This window comes from Pteropus alecto, unplaced genomic scaffold, assembly GCF_000325575.1.
Source record: "Pteropus alecto unplaced genomic scaffold, ASM32557v1 scaffold189, whole genome shotgun sequence".
NCBI classification, from domain to species: Eukaryota; Metazoa; Chordata; class Mammalia; order Chiroptera; family Pteropodidae; genus Pteropus; species Pteropus alecto.
In genome coordinates this window covers 1,958,350-1,975,916 of record NW_006442117.1, presented here as the reverse complement: position 1 = coordinate 1,975,916, position 17,567 = coordinate 1,958,350, and the positions used below count along the sequence as shown (strand labels likewise).

At 58.5% G+C, this 17,567-nt stretch overlaps 1 protein-coding gene across 1 annotated transcript in view; it reads right to left on the bottom strand.

Moving 5' to 3' along the window:
• The window catches only part of SLC35F3 (solute carrier family 35 member F3), a 14,384-nt gene extending 6,940 nt beyond the window's left edge, over nt 1-7,444 (bottom strand). The window contains exons 1-3 of the mRNA XM_006920757.2: nt 7,173-7,444; nt 6,384-6,603; nt 582-707 (exon numbers count right to left, since the gene is read on the bottom strand). Coding sequence (XP_006920819.1) covers nt 582-707; nt 6,384-6,603; nt 7,173-7,444 — 618 coding nt within the window. The remainder of the gene's footprint in view (nt 1-581; nt 708-6,383; nt 6,604-7,172) is intronic.
• Between the last annotated feature and the right edge of the window lie 10,123 nt (nt 7,445-17,567).

Genomic DNA, 17,567 nt, shown 5'->3' with positions numbered 1-17,567 from the left:
GAGGCGTGACCACGCGGGGGACCAACACGGCAGAGTCGGAGTGTGGGCACAAACAGTCGTTTCTCTGGACCTGCTGTTGGGTGTCCTTTCCAGGGCCCCCCACATTGTGTCAGAAATGTCTTAGGATCCCCATGACGTGGCTGCTGTGCTTTTACGCAGTCGGCCTCTGGGCACCACCTGCCGTGCACGTGGACTCACGCCGAGTGCCGGCGGCCGTGAAAACCACGCGATAAAGATCTGAACGAGAACCGTGCACCAGACACTCGCGTCGTCACGTCCGACCTGGGGGTAACTCTGGCCGGACGCTGAGCCCGCCATGTAGGGCCCTGACCCCTCTCCAGTCCTCGCCACACAGCCACACTGATCTGATGGCCAACCCATGTCACACCCCGTTACCCCAAACGCTGCCGACGTTGGCCACTGACGGAAAGCTCTAGAGAGCTGAAGCCAAGGGCAGCTGCACGTGTGGCGGGGAGTCTGTTCGCCAGGCGCCCACTGGGGACAACTGCTCCCCAGTGCAGGGGCACCGTCCCGGGTTCCCCGAGGGGGCTGGCCGGGCTGGGGCCCGCGCCCCGGCCTACCTTGTAGAGGGCTGACATGGACGCGGAGCCCACCACCAGGGCGATGCCGATGACGGCGTGGCTGTGGAAGCCATCTGCGTAGGTCATCATCACAATGCCCGCGATGGCGAGGATGGCGGCCACGATCTGGACGGAAAGAGGAGGGCGGTCAGGGCGGGGGCGGGGATCCGGACGGCCAGCGCGGCAGAAACGTTCGCGAGAGGTCAGTGACGTGAGGGACGGTCTCCTTGTCGGTCCTGCTTTGGAGAACAGTACACAAAGGCTGCTCCCGGCTCCATGTTTGTCCCGGCTTTGACGGGGACAATTAGCCAAGACTGGCATGGCCAAAGAACCCCAAACAACCGGCAGCAAGGAGGGGTGCCACGGCTTAGCCGTGCGTGGTGGCTGATCCGGTGATGGTAACTGGTCGTGACAGGGCCTCGCAGACAGCACCTGGCGATTACCTCTTAGTAACCCGCCCCCAACCTTCTGAGAGCACCCACGTGATCTCGTTCTAGGTATTTCCTATCTCGACAGGCAGGTCTCGGCCCCACTGTACATATCAGCAGTAGGGTCTTGGGACAGAGCATGCACCACCTGCCCATCAGAGCCACAGACCGTATCCTAACCCTGGAGGTACAGTCCCTTTTCTTAGGGGCTGCTGGGCTCTCCCCCCACAACCCACCCGCAATCCTGTTCTCGTCTGTTTGAATGGGAGTGTGGGGAGAGGCACGCATCCCTGCTGAGTGAAGGTCAGTACTGGGGTAACCCCTCCCAGAAGAGAAGGGTGTTAGCTCGGAGGCTAAGGACAAGGTCGTGGAGCTACATTGGTGTCGCTGGGGGCCGGCGGGGGTGCGGGGGGCCGAGCACAGAGAGGGTCAAACGACCGTGTGCAGTGCAGTTTCAGCGCTGGATTCACGGAGCGTTTTACCTACGGCTCCTTCGCAGTGACCTCAGCCGCGTGTGTCAAAGAGCTACGACCGACGAGCAGCTCTGGGGTGAGCGCGCTCTGCGGATTCTCTCGCTGACCCCTCCGAACGGGTAGGTATCATCATTCACTTCGCTTTACAGACGTGAAGACGGGCTCGGACGGGGTAAGGAACTCACCCGCGTCACCGAGCAGGTGTGTGGCGGAGCCGGGAGACAAATTTCAGGTCCGTCTGCACGGTCAGGGTTTACACACGTGAACACGAAGCACGGGTCACACAGGCCGCCGCCCCTGTGCTCTGAGGGCTGCACTGAGGTGTCCTTTACGGGGTGAATGTGGTCGAGTCTCGCCCCGGGTCTGAGTGACGCACTTCCTCCAGCGTCTCCCTCCTGCGAGGCTCTCATGTGACGCACCCACCCCCAAGACAGAGGCTCCCCACGGAGCACGTGATCAGCCTTCGGCAGGAAGCGCCCTGCAATTCACCGTCAGTCACCAGCACCTTCCGCCTCACCTGCCGCGTGCATTTCGTGTTCAAATGCTACGCGTGCCGTGCACGACGGTCCGTCAGAGAGAGGAACCGAGATAGCGAGACCACGAGAACCAGGAAGGACGGGGGAAAAGCCGGCGGGACAGCAGGGTGGCTTCTGCTCTGGAGGACACAGGTCACGCCAGGATGCCACTCGGGACAGCCCGGCCTGGCGAGGCGTCAGCGTGACCCGGAGGAGAATGAGAGAAAAGGGAGAGACGCGGGGGAAGAAAGCAGGTAACTCGCAGGTGAGCCGCGGACCCCGAAGGGACCTGAGCCCTTACAAACTCGGGGCTGAGGTTCGAGGACACGAAGCGGGAGGCGGTGGCCTTGCCCTTGAACCCCGCGAGGCGGACCTCCAACCGCTCCTCCCTCTCCGCCGACTGAACCACCGCCAGTTGAGGCGTCGGCCGGAGCCATGCTCTGCCGGGAGAAGGGGTGAGGGGCAGAGAGGGCGGCCAGCAGCCTTCCGGTGACGTCTGAGGAGCCCAGTCCTCGTGACAGGGTGGCACTGGGGGACAGTGATCCCCCCATTCATGCTTCTACACGGCTCGGGAACAGGGCCTGAGAGGCGACCCTTAAGCCTGACGTCCCACGGGAGAGTCCAGTCTACGTTCAAACAAGTGAGCATTTTACCGGCAGCGTGCGAGGGTCCTTGCTCTAGGACGTCACGTCTGCCTTGTGAGCCCGCGTGTCCCTCGCCTTCTAAACCTGGCTGTCCCTGGGCTGGGGTCCCTCGTTCCCCACACCTCTCCTTTCTCACTCCCTCCTGCCCCCCCACGTCCCACTAGGCTCTCCTGAAACAAGGGCTCGGGGATCCAGACTGATGGGGCCAGCGGCCTTGAGACCAGGAGGGGGAACAGGAGCTGGGGGCGAGAAAGGAACGAGGCCGGGGGGCCACTGGTGCTGGCACCCTGCTTAGCACCATGCCGGTGACCTGTGTGGCCCCTGGGGCTGCGACGGCACATCCCCCACGGCCAGACTCCCCTGCCGGGGGCCGGGGAGGGGAGGGGGTCAGTGAAGTCTGGCTGCCCCTCGGACTAGCGCTGCTCCCAACTTCTGCCGAACACGTGACGGGCTGCACAGACAGCCCCACTGGTGACACTTTTGCAAAATGAACAGGGGAAAGAACAGACTAATCTCTGAATATACTTCCCCTGGCACTTTCCGTCCCAACTCCTGGACCGTTCTCAGCGACTCAAAGACGATTAGCGTTCGGAGGGAACTGTGAGGTCCTCTAGTCCGTCCCTCTTATTTCGGAGACAGGAGAGGGGCCTGGGACGTGGCCCCCAGCCCTTAGTCCTCCCCCATGCTGTGCTCGGGGGACAGGGGACAGCCTAACGGAGGGAGTGAGAACAGCAGCTGGAGCTAGGGTTCAGGGACGGCCCCGGGCAGCCCCAAACGCCGGCTGCCATCTCAGACCAAACCGGTCGTGGGACAGTCCAGATCCCTGGGGCTGTGCTGGTGGCCTCAGCCTGTCTGCTCGCCGCACTGCACCCCGCCCCCCGGTTCGTCCCCCCTGCTTTGAAAGCCGGCTGTAGTGGGTGCTGATGGCCAGGCAGCCCCACCTTCCGCTCCCCCGGGCCCACAGGCTGGGGACGGTCTCGCCCACGTGCCTTTCTTGCGCCAGCTGCTGCCCCCAGCTGGGTGGGCTTGGCTTTAGGATGGGCCAGGTCCTACTTGCTCTCACACGCTGTCACTTTTGCTACACGAAGCCACCTCCCTGCACGGTGGCCGATTCTTACTGTCAACGTGAGAATCAGGAACCTCCATCCAACCGCTCTACCTGGACAAAGGGAGCACGTACCGAGATTCACGGGCCAGGCGTGCGTCACCATTTAATTCTCACGCCTGCCCTAGGAGACCAGTATGAACGTCCTATTTTGCAGTGAGGTAACCAAGGCTCAGAGCTGTTCGGCAACTCGCTCGAGGTCCCGCAGCCTGAGCGTGGACCCACGATCCACACCTGACCCCAGACCAGGTCTCCGGCCGCGGCGCTGGACGCCCCAGGTCTGAGCAGCCATGAAGCACGTGGGGAGCGTGTCTAAGCTCACAGCATCGGGCGGCACCAGGCCCGTATCCTGCAGGCCGTGCGTGGCCGGGATCGCCCAGCGTCAGATGGTCCTGCTTCTCTCTGGTCCGTCCCCCCGACAGGGACCTGTGGCTGTCTTCCCAGAACTGCAGCCCCGTGAGCTGAGTAACCGTCCTGATAACACGAGTCCCCTCTGCCGCCTGCGCCACAAACGTGATGCTGAGGCCCCACCACGCTCTTCGTGACGGGGTGACCCCAGCCTGTACACTCAGCCTTCCAGGGCGGGGACAGGGTCAGTCCCCTCTGCCCTTGGCAGCCCCCCGGGGGATAGGGGGTGGTGCTGGCTAAGCCGGCACCCGAGAACGGCCTGGGAGACCTGTGCACCGGTCAGACACACCCTGAGCGCGGTGCCCCACCTGTGCGTCAAGGGCCGCCTCCCAGTCACCCGGCCAGCTGCTGGTGTCTCAGGTTTTCCTAGCTCTCTGCAGCTTTGGAGAAGACGGAAACCCACCCCGACCTGTAGTGACAGGTCACACACCTCTAAGAAGAGTAACGAGCATCAGAGAGACCAAAATTCCATCACCAACACCAGCTCCTTGGACGAGTGCTGGCCTAGTACCAAAGCTTCAAGTCAAAACTTTGTCCAGGATTCAGGGCTCGGCACGGAGCAAACAGACACGATGGCCAGGATGGCCAGGCTGCATCGGTCAGGGACACTCGGGGCGACCCTCTCAGCCACTTTCAGCCGTACAGATCGCTAAACATCAAGTATTTTCACACCTCCTTCTCCTAATCTCAAAAAATCTGCTTTTTTCTGCTTATGTGCAGAATTAACCTTGAAACTTCTCTTCCCAGTAATGGTCTCACGTGGAATTTGCTCTGGACATCAGAATCACGCCCAGAACGTTCCATGAATTCCCTTAGCTCTTTGCCTCACAATGAAGTCACGAAAGGGACACGTCGGTGGCATGGGCCCCAGGACGTCCGCGCCTCCGGTGCCCAGCCGGGCAGGCTGTCTGGACTACTGCCGGAAGTACCTGCGTTTCTTGGGAAGATGCGTTTATTTGCTGAAAGCTTTTCTGGGTGGGAGCGCACAGAGTTTTTACTCCAAAATTAACTCTAAGCCTCAAAACAAAATTCCCCCCACTGCAAGCTAAAAATGCTGCTCAGCAGTTGACTCATGTCCCCACTGCCGTTTGAGGAACTAGAGTCGTTTATTTGCTGAAAGCTTTTCTGGGTGGGAGCGCACAGAGTTTTTACTCCAAAATTAACTCTAAGCCTCAAAACAAAATTCCCCCCACTGCAAGCTAAAAATGCTGCTCAGCAGTTGACTCATGTCCCCACTGCCGTTTGAGGAACTAGGTGGGTGTGACTCCGCCACTAGGGTGATGTCACCATTCCCAGGACAGTGAGCCAAGGACACACCGAGGGGCTGGAGTCGGCCTCTTGCTGGGAGCCAGCGAGGCCATGCTGACGGGACCGCCCACGCAAAGGGCTCCGAGCTTCGTGGCCAGCCAGCCTGGTCCCAGGGCAGAAGGAGTGACGGGCAGGCTCTGACCGCCAGAGGACTAGCGACAGTGGAATCCTTTTTGTCCTTTCTGGGGGCGAGGTGATGACGGGCCGGAGCAGCTCCCGGCCACCAGAGGGAGACGAGCAGAAGCCACGAGGATTCCGTTAGGGCTAAATGCCACCTGGTCCTTTTAGTCAGGGTGAGTCCCTCCATGCTCCAGGTGACGTTTGATAGTGCACTTACCACATTTCGTACAACTGTGATGAAATCTGACTAGCTAAATCTGACCCAACGTGAATAAAATTCACTAAACCTCGGTTGCAACAACAAGAGATAATTCCAGAGATCTAGTTTCAGTCCCCCTTCGTCTGCGGCATGAGGGACGTGGAAGTGACCCCCGCCCCCACCCCGCCGTCCCATGTGGATTCCGCACAAGTGTGTCCGGCCCACTTTGCACGCGTGGCCCAGACAACGGGCTGAGACTGCGCGTGGGGACGGAGAGGGGCCCCTGGGCTTTGGCTACGTCTGCGCAGAGGGTGGTGCTGTCGGCGGAGCGTGCCAGGCGGCAGGTGCACCGCCGCCCGTGACAGCGAGATGAGCGCGTCCCCATCCGGCACGCACTTCAGGGAACGCCTGCCGAGATGCTTGAAATGAAAGGCGCTCTGGCGAAAGCTTGTCCGGTGTGGTTTGCAAGCAGGAAGGGCTGCCAGGCGCACCGAGCACCGGGCCTCTGCCGGGCTCCGGCTCTGCCGCGAATCAGAAAGCGTGTGGCCCAGCGCGCGAGCCAGGCAAGCTGGCGGGCGGGGGACAGAGAACGAGGCACTTACCCTCACTCCCATGAACCTGTCCCTGAGAACGATCCACGAGAGCAAGAACACAAACGCTTTGTTGCAGCAGAAGAGGGCGGAGGCGTCCGTGGTGTTAATTTTCTTTACTGCGTGTAAGTACAGGTAGTTCGTGAGCGTCCACAGCACGCCGAAGGGCGCTGCCCGGGTACAGAACACCTTCAGAGTCAAGCCTTTGTCTCCGAAGAAGCGACAGCATTCCCTAGAACAGGAGAGAAGGCAGTGTCACTACATCCGTGGGTGGGGACGGGCCCGCGTTCCCTAAATCCCGCCTTTTTTAAAGAAAATGTGTGTGTGGGGGGATTTTTCTAGCCGTTATTGGTTATAAATGTCTTTCCAGTAAAGCTCTTCGACCTATCGCTTTAGTTCACGGAAGGAAACGTCGCACGAGGCTTTGGTGTCACGGCTGCTCCTGCGCCGGGCAGGAACCGGCTGCGACAGGAGGCTGTGCCCCGACCACCCGGGCAGGGGGCCCGGCTCCGCGGACGGGGGCGGCGATCCGATCTGCCACTTAATCGGGAGGAGGAGGGGGCGCTAGATTACTATTTTTTTTGAGGGGAAGGGTGGGTACTTGAAGAGAACACATCGAAACATAGTTTTAAAAAATCTGCCCCAAACTGGACCTGCCCTGGGCATCAGGCAAGGGCAGCCGCTCCCTGGGCTGATCCCTTCTGGCGACGGGACAAACGGTGTTAACCATCTCTACGTCTTCTCCGCGAGGCCCTGTTTAGAGTCCGTTTCTCTACCGCGTGGAAGGCCGCAGCCCCGCACCGAGAGGCCGAAGAAGGAAAGAGCAGATCCGGGGGTTCGGCATCCTGAGCGGGAGCGAGGGAGGAGACGGCCGCAGGGGACAACTTTTCCACGCTGTTCCGAAGTCTGGGGCGGGACCAGCGATGGCCGAGAAACCATTTAGAAAAGTGACGCCAACTCCCCATGCGCAGGCGGCAGAGGCGGCCGCGGGCGGGGGGCACAGAGAGGCGCTCGGCCACAGCCAGGCCAGGCCCGGAGACGGACAGGCGAGGACTGGCCGCTCCTACAGCCATCGGCTGGGGGACAGGGCTCGGGGACAGGGCTCGGCGCACGGATGAGCCAGCGAGCGAGGGCGGGTGGATCTTGGTTCTAATGAAACCAAGATGATTGGCCCCTGGGCCAGAGCCTTGTGCTGCTCTAAGGCTGTGGTGTGCACTGACCCACGTCAGCCGGCTTGCTCGCATGTACCATTGAGCACAAGGGGAACCCAAGACAGAGGATAGAGAGAAATCCATTCCTGCCAGAGACAGAGGTGAGTGCAGCAGATGCTCTGACCTCCTCCTGACAGGACAGCCCGAGGCCCCTCACTCCTGGGCAGGCTGAAGGCCGAGGCTGGCAGGTGACTCTCCAGCATGCCCAAGCCTTTTGGTTCCTACCGACCGAGCTGTGCGTTGGCCAAGATTTAGATGTGCTTTTTTCCAATCCTATTGTGCCAATTGTCCTTAGTAATTTCAATTGCATAATTCGATTAAAAATTTCCTAAACCAATGAGATCTGAGTGAATAAAGAAAGTTGTTTTTCCCATGCGATCCAGGTTGAGAGCTTCGGGGAAGACTCGAGGAAAGCAAGTCGCTAAAACATCACTACTGGATTAGGTAAGAATGGAGCACTGCAAAGACAGCGAAGCTGTAACAACCTGTAGGTTCTACACTCGTGGTGACAGACACCTGCCGCCTTGACATTCTCTAAACAATGCTTCCCGACGGCCTGGCGTGCTGGCGTTAGACGGGCTTATCATTCACTTCGGATCAACAGGACTTGTTTGTCACTTGTTAAATTCACAATTCTAGACGAGGCGCTGTGGCTGCCGCAGCAAGCGAACAGTCCCTGCTCCCGAGGAGACCGTGGCGGGACTGGGAACGTAGACGGATTCGTCCGTGGGAGGCAAGTTCGAACACCTATCACGTGGCGTGGGGCACAGCAGTGCCACAGAAGCCCAGCCCCGTGCGGACAGTGGGCTCACGGGAGGAGCCTCCCTCACAGCAGGTGTGGATTTGGAGCTGCGCCTCGAAGGAGAGGTCGAGCTCAGACAGTGGGGGGTATATCCTTGGAGAGATAAGAGGACCAATTCTGCCCATGGAAAAAGAACAGATGGCTATAAAAAGGAAATAATCTTGGAAATTAAACAGAAAATTTAAATTAAAATTAAATAGACAAGTTGAAATATAAAGAGAAAAAAATTAAAGGTTAAGCCAGAATGTCCAATTATGAACTAAAAGAAACTCCAGGAAGAAGAAACAGAAAAAATGAAGTGAAAGAAACCTCGAGAGAAATAATTCAAGAAAGTTGCTTAGAACTACGGAACGTGAGGCTTCTTAACGAAAGGCCCGCCGAGCACCGAGCAAAATGAACAAAGAACCACGACAAGGCACACGCCTGTGACGTGAGGAGATAAAGACTTAAAAGCTCCAAAGAGAAATAACACACAGGTTAAGGGAGAGGAAATCATCATAGCATCGGACATCTCGACGACAGAAACGCAAGGTCGGCAGTAGTGGCCTTAACGCTTTTCAAGAAAACAATTTCAAGCCAGAATTCTAAAACCAGCCAACTGGCGGTCGCATGGGAGGGCCGAGTAAAGACACTCGTATCGTCCCCCAAGCAGCCAGAGCAGCGGCTGCCGCAGACAGACTGGGTGCCAAGAAAGAGGGTGCCGTGGTGGCCGCTGTCAGGGGCGTCTCCAGGGCCGTCTGGGGCTAAGCACGCCCGGGGAAGCACTGATAGGTTTCTGAGGTGGTGGGACGTTGAGAAAGAAACAGCAGTCATGAGCAGAGACCGCAGTGCATGAGGCCGGAGAGGCAAACACTGTGGCAGGGTGAAGGACAGGCTGCTCGCGAAGGGGACGGTCGGTCAGCAGCACGTGCGAGCATAAGACGACGAAAACACTCGCAACCCCAAATCGGCATGGCACTGGACTGGAGGGGGCGGGGGCCGTGGGGGAGCGGAGGGACGGAAATCAGGTGAGGCTCTGTGACCACGGAAGTTCAAATTCATTCAGGTAAGTGGCATAAAAACCAGAGGAACCACCCGCAAGAACAGGGAGCGAGCAGGGGTAAAGCAAGAGTGGCTGTTTTCTATAACTTTTTAAACTACTGTTTTGATTTTCTGAAGCGTGCACACCTGCATTAGCTGCTAAAAATAAAAACTACTTCAGATGGCGTGAGAGGGGTCGGGGCGCCGTGGCTGAGACGCCAGTGACAGCTCTGAAGAGCGGGTACAAACCAGATAGGGAGAAGCTCTGCAGGTTGCAGGCGGCGGCGGTGGCCCAGACGGTTACGTGCCACCCTCTCGTCCAGGGGTGGGGCAGCCAGCCCTGCAGCCCTTGCTCGCTCCTCGCGAACACTCCCAAAGACGCCTTCTCTACTTTTTGGGACCCTTTCTGTCACCATGTAAACATGTCTAAGCCTCGCCGACCTTAAAACATCCCCCACGGCAAGAGCAAGCATCCGGTCCGCCCTCCCGTCTCTTTCAGGACCAGACCTTGCGGAGTCGTTGTCTGTCCCCGTGCCCCCTGTGCCCGCCTGTCTTCAGCTCGCTCTAACCCGGTGTCCGCCCCCGCCACTCATCCAAGTCCCTAGAACCGTCACTCAGGACCTCGGGGTGCTAAACCCGCCCTTGGGAGTCTCTGACGCTGGTGAGCGCCCCTCCCCGAGACACGCTGCTCGGCCCGCGACCCCGTCGCCCTCTGCCTGTCCTCGCCCTTCCGAGGCCTCCTCCACGAGCCTCCCCCAGACTCCCCCAGGCCGCCCTTCTTGTTTCTCCTCCTTCGACCCTGTGGACGGCCACCGAGCCGCCTCGCCAGCCATCCTGGTTTCAAAGCCCAGGGGGACGACTCTCTAGCCAAGACTTCCAGACGCCCAGCCTCCTTCCCGATCGAGCACCACGTCGCCCGCTCAATCCTCAGCAAGCTGCGGCTCCACGTTCGTACTTCCCCCCAGGCCAGCAAGCTGGGGCTCATTCCTCACTCCCTTTCCTCTTCATCGTCATGGCCTACGGATCATTTCTCCCGAGGATCTGGTCCCCACGGCCACGACCCGGGCCGGGCCCTGCCCCTCACCTGAGCGTCTCTTCCCACTGCCGTCTCTCCCCGAACTCAGCCCACCCACGCCCCACGCCACCGTCGGAGGCCTCCTGCCCCCCACTCTCCCTTGGGGCAATGGCCAAGCTCCCCACAGGGCCTTCCTGGACTTGGCCCGTCCTTCGGCCCTGGCCATCTGCACCCTACTCTCAGCCGAAGCCGCCTCGAGCTCATTTCGGTTCCACGAATTCCGTGCTCGTTTTTCATGTGCTCTGGGCCTTCGTGGATTCTCGATTCCCTTTTTCTGAAACACGTCCTTTTTGCTTCTTTCTTTGGCTGCATTCTTTCCATCCACGGGCCATCGGCTCAGACATCCTCTGGGAGTCACGTACCTATGTGGAACTGGGGCTGCTGTCTGCATAGATATGTATCTGCGTAGATATTCTGCATAGACTGGGGCTGCTGGATATACTGAGAGAGTCTCAGCCATTCCCTTACTACTGAATACTATATTACTCCCAAGTTTCCCTATTATAATAAAAAGGTGGTAGATACACTCATTCTTATAGTTTTCCAGAAACTCTAGAATTTTCCCTAAAGAGCAACTGCATTCATAATAGAATGATGGGGGGTTTAGAAATGACCCAAGTGTCATTTACGAAACCCGCTAGAGACTCACGTGATCGGGCGCACCTGTGCAGTGGACTGTGTCAGAACGAGAACGGGGTCCAGCCCCCGGGATGCACTTGGTTCTCGTTCTGCACGTAAGGGGTCGTTCCCCAGACTTCAGCACATATTGAAGGATTTTACTGAAAGACGGACGGCAGAACAGCCTAGAAGCATGGCATGTTCCCTGAGCCCGTGCCATTATCTTCATTCACAGTATCCACAAGCAGCTTTTAAGGTGGTTGTAAAAATACTGACTCCGGTGTTAGCGGGAAGGTTGGACTCTATGAACTTGAATGTGTTTTCAACTTTGAGATCCTGAAATTAGAAAATACAACCTTCTGACAGGCAAAAGTCACAGTGGCATCCAATGACGAGTAGTGGACCACGGGGTACACGTTTACACCTTTCTTTTACACTTGCATTTATTAGAGCTTTAAGCTGACAAACGGCAGAGACAAGTTACCAAAGTTACGAATTAAGCTTAAAAAAAAAAGTTCAGACATCATCTGAAAAGCGTTATGTGAAATGGTTTCCCCATGTAACCTGCTCACGAGGAAGTGACACTGTGTTTGCATCTCCCACGGGGATGTTTCAGTGTGACACATCTTCTCGCCACAGAATCCTTGCACGTTAGAATCACGTTGTAAACATAACTAGCCTAAACATAAAGAAGATGATCCTTTACAGCGTAACGAGAAACACTGAATCATTTTATTAGCTCGATTCTTCCAAGGTAAGTTTTCTGAGTGTCCAGTAGCGTGTTTTGTTAACAGTGAGTTCCATAATTGTCTATATGTCTGACTGCATCTGTCCATCCGTCCATCCGTCCATCCATCCATCCATTCATCCAGTTATTGGTGAGTTCTGAAAACACACGCCCAAGAGATTTAGGAGTACAGAAAACACGGCTTCTCGGAGGTTGGTGGCGACGTCCTTTTTGGGGAGGCATCTGAGGGCACTGACAGCATATGAAGAATTTTGTTCCCTGAGATTCTCCCCCAGGAATGATGCAGCCTTCGCCACGTCTGGGCGAAGGAACATTTAAGAGGCAGATTGCATCCATGTCCCACTAACTAGGAATTTCACAGCCTCCTCCACAGGAATCTGTTCTGTTTGGGGCTCAGCTAACGGTTATTTTGCAAGCACGATCAAACAGCAGAAGCATCTGGAAAGTGCAGAGAGCGCTCGAGCCCCGTGCGGGGTCCTGGCTGCAGGGCTCCCGGCTAACCCGCGAGTTACCATGACGCAGCGACGCAGTCTTGTGTTTCGGGCCACAGGTCGGGACGGAAGCAGCAAAGACAAGACGGTCAAGTGCGTCCACTCACGGTGGAGACCAGAGAGCCTAGGAAGGCTGGGCCCTCACCCTCCCAGCCTGAAACAGCCCCTGGGACCGGATGCCACTCTGCCTGTGCTGGGGAGTGCGCCCAAACCACTGCCACCTGGAAGCGCGCTCTGCGTGTGAGAGTCCACTTAACCTGCTGGGACTGGACACGACGTGTCCTGCAGTGGGGACACTGCGGGGCCACCCGCCGCAGGACAGGATCTGTTCCGTGCAGGGGGGGTGGGTTCTCGTGAGGGTCCTTGGTGCTGAAATGGAACCGGTGGCTCGGGAAGGTCTGACCTTTGACGAGGCGCATCCCGTGACGCAGAGGGACCCGGAGCCAAGCGCTGTGCGACACGTCTCAGAAGTGACGGCTGCCGGGCTTTGCCTCGAATCGGCCGCCTTCCTCGCGGCCTCCGTATCCGCGAGGACCCGTTCGGAGGGTCACTGGGCTGGCGACGGCGGGACCGGGAGTACGTGTTCATGACTCATGGCCCCGCAGCACTTTTGTCACAGTGGAGAAGGCACGGGGCACCCGGGCACCTTCCCGCGGTGACCCGAAAGTGGCTGGGTGACACGGGTCGGATGGCGCCCACCCAGGTCCCAGAACTGACCCCCCAGACGCAGATGCTGCACCTCCCACCAGACCACTGCTCTCTTCCGGGAGGAGGAGCCCGTGTCTCAGTCACCTCTGCACCCACCCGCCAGGACGCAGGACAGGGCCTGACGCGAACGCGGTCCTCAGAAAAACTGAGTCACAAAACTCGGCTCTCGGTACTTAGGCCCATTTGCCAACGTCAGTGCGTTGAACTAGAAAGTCCAGCAAGTGGACACTGTGTAGAACTGGACTACCGGTGCTGGCGGATGTGCGACCCGCCGTCCCTGCTTCGGATGCAGCTCAGGCACAGACATGATGAGTTCTGCCCGGGCTGGCGGAACTAGGCAGCAGCAGGGCTCAGTCTAGAACCGGGGGATCCGAACCACTTCCCCTCTGTCCGCAGATTCTGTGAACCCCGAACAGCGGCTGGTGTGCCAGGCGGAGAGGAACCCCACCCCGGGGGAGCGGCTCCGGGACGGAAGGCGGGAAGGAAGCCAGCCCCGCACTGGTTCCTCTGCCACCTCAGGCTCCGTGTCTGACAGGGGTCTGCGAGGAGCGGAGGCTCCCCGGGCTTTGCGGGCCTGGACGTCCCCGGGTACATTCCCTGCCACTAATTATGCAAGCGTGTGGGTCACGCTTTTGGGTATTTTCAGGAAAACTATTTAAAACCATGAGCATAAATTCAGGAAAGTCATCCTATTGGCTCACTCTCTGGCTTTATCAACCAATTTCTGCTTTTCCAAACAGGCTGCCTTCAAACCAAAGACATGTAGAGATTTGTGTGATTCAGCATCAGGTGGACAGGCTGCTTTTCCTGATCTTGAACCTGGAGTAAAACGAAGATGCTGCAGACTCAGCAGGGGCTGGCAGGCGAGGGCTGTCACTCAGAAAAACACGTTTACAGAAGTAGCAATGAAATTCTGTTGAATCTCAGGGACAGCGAAGCTTACGAGTGTGGTCAGCTCCACAATGCGCCATCTGAGATGGAACTAATTTATGTCAACTGTGAAGCTCTTCAAGGCTGGTACCAAGAGACGGGGTGTGGGTGTGCTCACGCTGCTTCTGAAAGCAGTTTCCTCTTTGTCTGTCCGTCCGTCTCCCTCCCCCGAGAACTGGCTCCATCCAAACGAGCAGCACAGACATCTTCCCTGTTGGGTGGGTTTCCACGGCTCGCACCACTGGCTCCTGAGCCTTGGGGACTGTCTAAACACGTCCCACACCCCTGAAGTCACTGGAGACTTCCTGAGATCTAAGGGCTCTAAATGGCTGAAGGCTGTCCCCTCTTCAGGTGTCCTGCGGCTCAGAGAAAACCCCAAGGCACGGCTGAGTCCTTGCTTGGGCCCCTCCCGCCGAGGATCAGGCCTGCACCGAGGGGCCTCGTTCTCAGGGGTCCTGCCCACTCCCGGCTTCCGGTTCCCATCTCACTGTGACTCCTTTTTGTGGTTCCCTTCCATTCGCCCAGAGCCTGCAAACGCCCAGTGTCGGCCAGCTCTGGTCCCAGTCTGTTTTCTGGGAAGGCGGAAGCTTCAAAGCGAAGTGGCGCCCACCTGCCTGGGGTGGCCGAGGTGTCTGGAGACGGGATCTCGCTCAGGTGTCCTTTTGGGAACCTGCTGATAAGACCTAGAAGTTTTAGATCTAAAAATTAATTAGCTACATGTCTCTCGGCCTCTGTTTCCCACCCGTGAAACGCAGGACCAGTTCCAATGACCTCTGAGACCCTTCAGCGTCCATAATCTATGAATATGTGATTCATAACCCAGTAGCTTTAAAATCTACAGCTGGAAGTAACTCCCTGGCGGAGGCCCGGCCCGGGGACACAGCGCTGCTCGTGAGGCAGCAGGGGGCAGGGCGAGCCGGCTGCTTCCTCTCCTCCTCCACGGCGCCTCCCTGCTCAGCAATGAACCTGCTCCCTGAGCTGGTTAAAACCTGTCCAGTGTGCTACCCACCCGCCCCCGCACACGCACCGCCAACTCGCCCACCCAAGGCAGGGCATCTGGGAAGGTCACAGGCGTGTGTGGAGTCTGACGCCTCTTCCGGCCTCTCGGAACGCTCCGGCCGGCATCGCCACTGTTTCCGTCACTTCTTGGTGACCGTGCAGGAAGCAGATGGTTTCAGGAGCCAAAACTCTTCCCTGACCGTGTTCTCCGTGCCCGGAAGCGAGACCCCGCTGGTCTGCAGACGGCCACAGCTCAGAAGCCAGATGGCTTCCCCGCTGTCCTCGGCCGCACTTGGATGGGACGGACTGCCTTGTCCGCTCTGTGCTCGTCGTGGTTCTGCACGTGAGGGGTGGCCGACCCTAGCGCAGTCGCCGCATCGGAGCAAGGCTCACAGGGATGGTGGACTGCGCCTCACGGACCTCTGCCCCCTTCCCGCAACACGGGGGCTCCAGTGTCACGGCAGTGCCCGTCTGCCGTCCCCTGCAGCTCAGACCCGCGGCCGAGCCCAGGCGAGCGCAGTCTGTGAGCCTGGGAGCCCCCCGCTGCTCTGGGTTCCATCCCTGTCACCCCGCTGCACGGCGCTCCCGTGGCTCCCGCCCCGCCTGTGCCGGGTGCCCCATCTGGTCCTCCACCGGGTCGCCGTGCCCGTGGGCTCACAGCGCACTGGGTCACCGTGCCCGTGGGCTCACGGCGCACCGGGTCACCGTGCCCGTGGGCTCACGGCGCATCTGGAAAGTGCCAGGCCCCGCTGTAGGTGTTTTTGCCTCTTGGATGCAAGAAGACAGACTGGTGAATGCCAACTGCGGTAGTTTCTGCAATCGCAAAAGTCCCTCTACTGGCTGCTCTCTGCTACTCTCCCCTGTCATTTCAGGGGAAATGCTTCTCCTCCTGATGCACCCCAAGTCCCCCCAAGCTCTAGCCAAGGTTCTTGTAGTGTGGTCCAGGGACCAGCAGCATCATCAGAAATGGAGAACCCTAGGCCCCGCCTCACACCTCCTTCTGGAGATCAGAATCCGCATTTTTAACAAGTCCCCTCAGAAGCCCCGATGCACGTCAGCACTTGAGAAGTGCCCCCCACCCCCCCGCTACCTGGACGCAATGGCGAGTGCTGATGTGTGTGTGGGGGGGGAGCAGGCCCGCGCCCCAAGCCGGGCTCTGGTCCCTCGCCGCTGGCAGCCGCCGCGGTTGGCTCTCGCCTTTTTCAGATCTCCGGTGAGGAGTCTACTCTTCTTCTGAAGTGCAAGGCCAGACCTGCCGGTGGGGCGGTCACATCCCCGGCTGCACGCGAGGCCCGCAGGCTCTCCCGGGGCCGCGTTCACCCTGAGGACGCTGTGGCCTGGCTGGGTCTTCGCCGCTGCTTCGCTTCTGCCGCCTGGCGGGGCTCCCCGTCCTCGATTTCAAGGACGGCATTTCATGGAACTTCTTGTGCAGGTTTATGCAGAACTTCTACGTGTTGGAGCGAGTTGGGGAGAGAAGTTTCTCACATCAGCATGGTGTGCATACGGACTGGACGTTCTGGTGACAAAGGTCCCCCGGGACCCAGGATGCCCGAGGAGGGCAGTCCTCCTCTGTGGAAGCTTAATACAATGACATCGCTGAGCACCGAGTAAGCAGCCTGTCAAGGTGTGGGGCACCGTGCCAGGCTCAGACTTGTCCTCGTCACAGGTACTGTCTCTGCCACCACTGTTTCTCTGGGTTATTGCAGCATGATGCTTGCCATTCTCGGTCCAAACAGCCGGGGACGCCAGGGGCTTCTGACGAGGTCCAGAGGAAACGGCCCCGTTGTAACGGGCGGCCCCACAGCTATGGCAGCGCTTGGTTCTTACTGCTTCGATGGGAGGCAGCGGGGGTCAGTGTATAAACCATAGGAACGTTTGAAGCCAGAGAGACAAAGATTAAACCCCGCTTTTCTACTCGTCACTGGAGGGGCTGTGAGAACCTTCTGGAATCTTCGAGACCTTTCATCTCCTCATGGGGAGAACAGGCCTTTAACAGCAACCTCCCAGGAGCAGGGTGGCGGTCAGATGAGATGATGAGCTCGGCAGTCCGGGAGCGGCTGACGGGGCCCCGGCCCCTTGTGTCTGACGGGCACAGGGCCCTAGTGTGTGATGGGCACAGGGCCCTAGTGTGTGAGCCTCTCTGCCCTTCTGCTGCCCTGCGGGTTTAGGAAAATACTCTGAGGCTTCGGTCTAAGCTCCCAGGAAGCCGAAGAATGTCCTTGGCGCTTTGTATCAGTAACAGCAGACGAGCGATCAGTCTGCCCGCATGTCATTAGCCTTTTGTTAATAGTCACTAAACCGCAAACAAGCCACAGGGGGCTTCGGAGCGGTACCAACTGTGTAACGACCCCTATCTCGAGCATGTCAAGTCCTCCGAAACCCTGGATTGCCCTCGATCATCTCCATGCCCGAGTGCTGTGAGTTCCAACACCTTCATCTTCCCAGGTGCAGCGCTCTGGCCTGGGGCTGGGATGGGGGCGTGGGGGGCATGTCTGCGCTGTGGTACAGACCCCGCACTTGACCGTTTGGTGACATAAAGATTTGTCCTACACCACCCTCAACCCAAAGTCAACGCAAAGGGAGGAACTGGAACT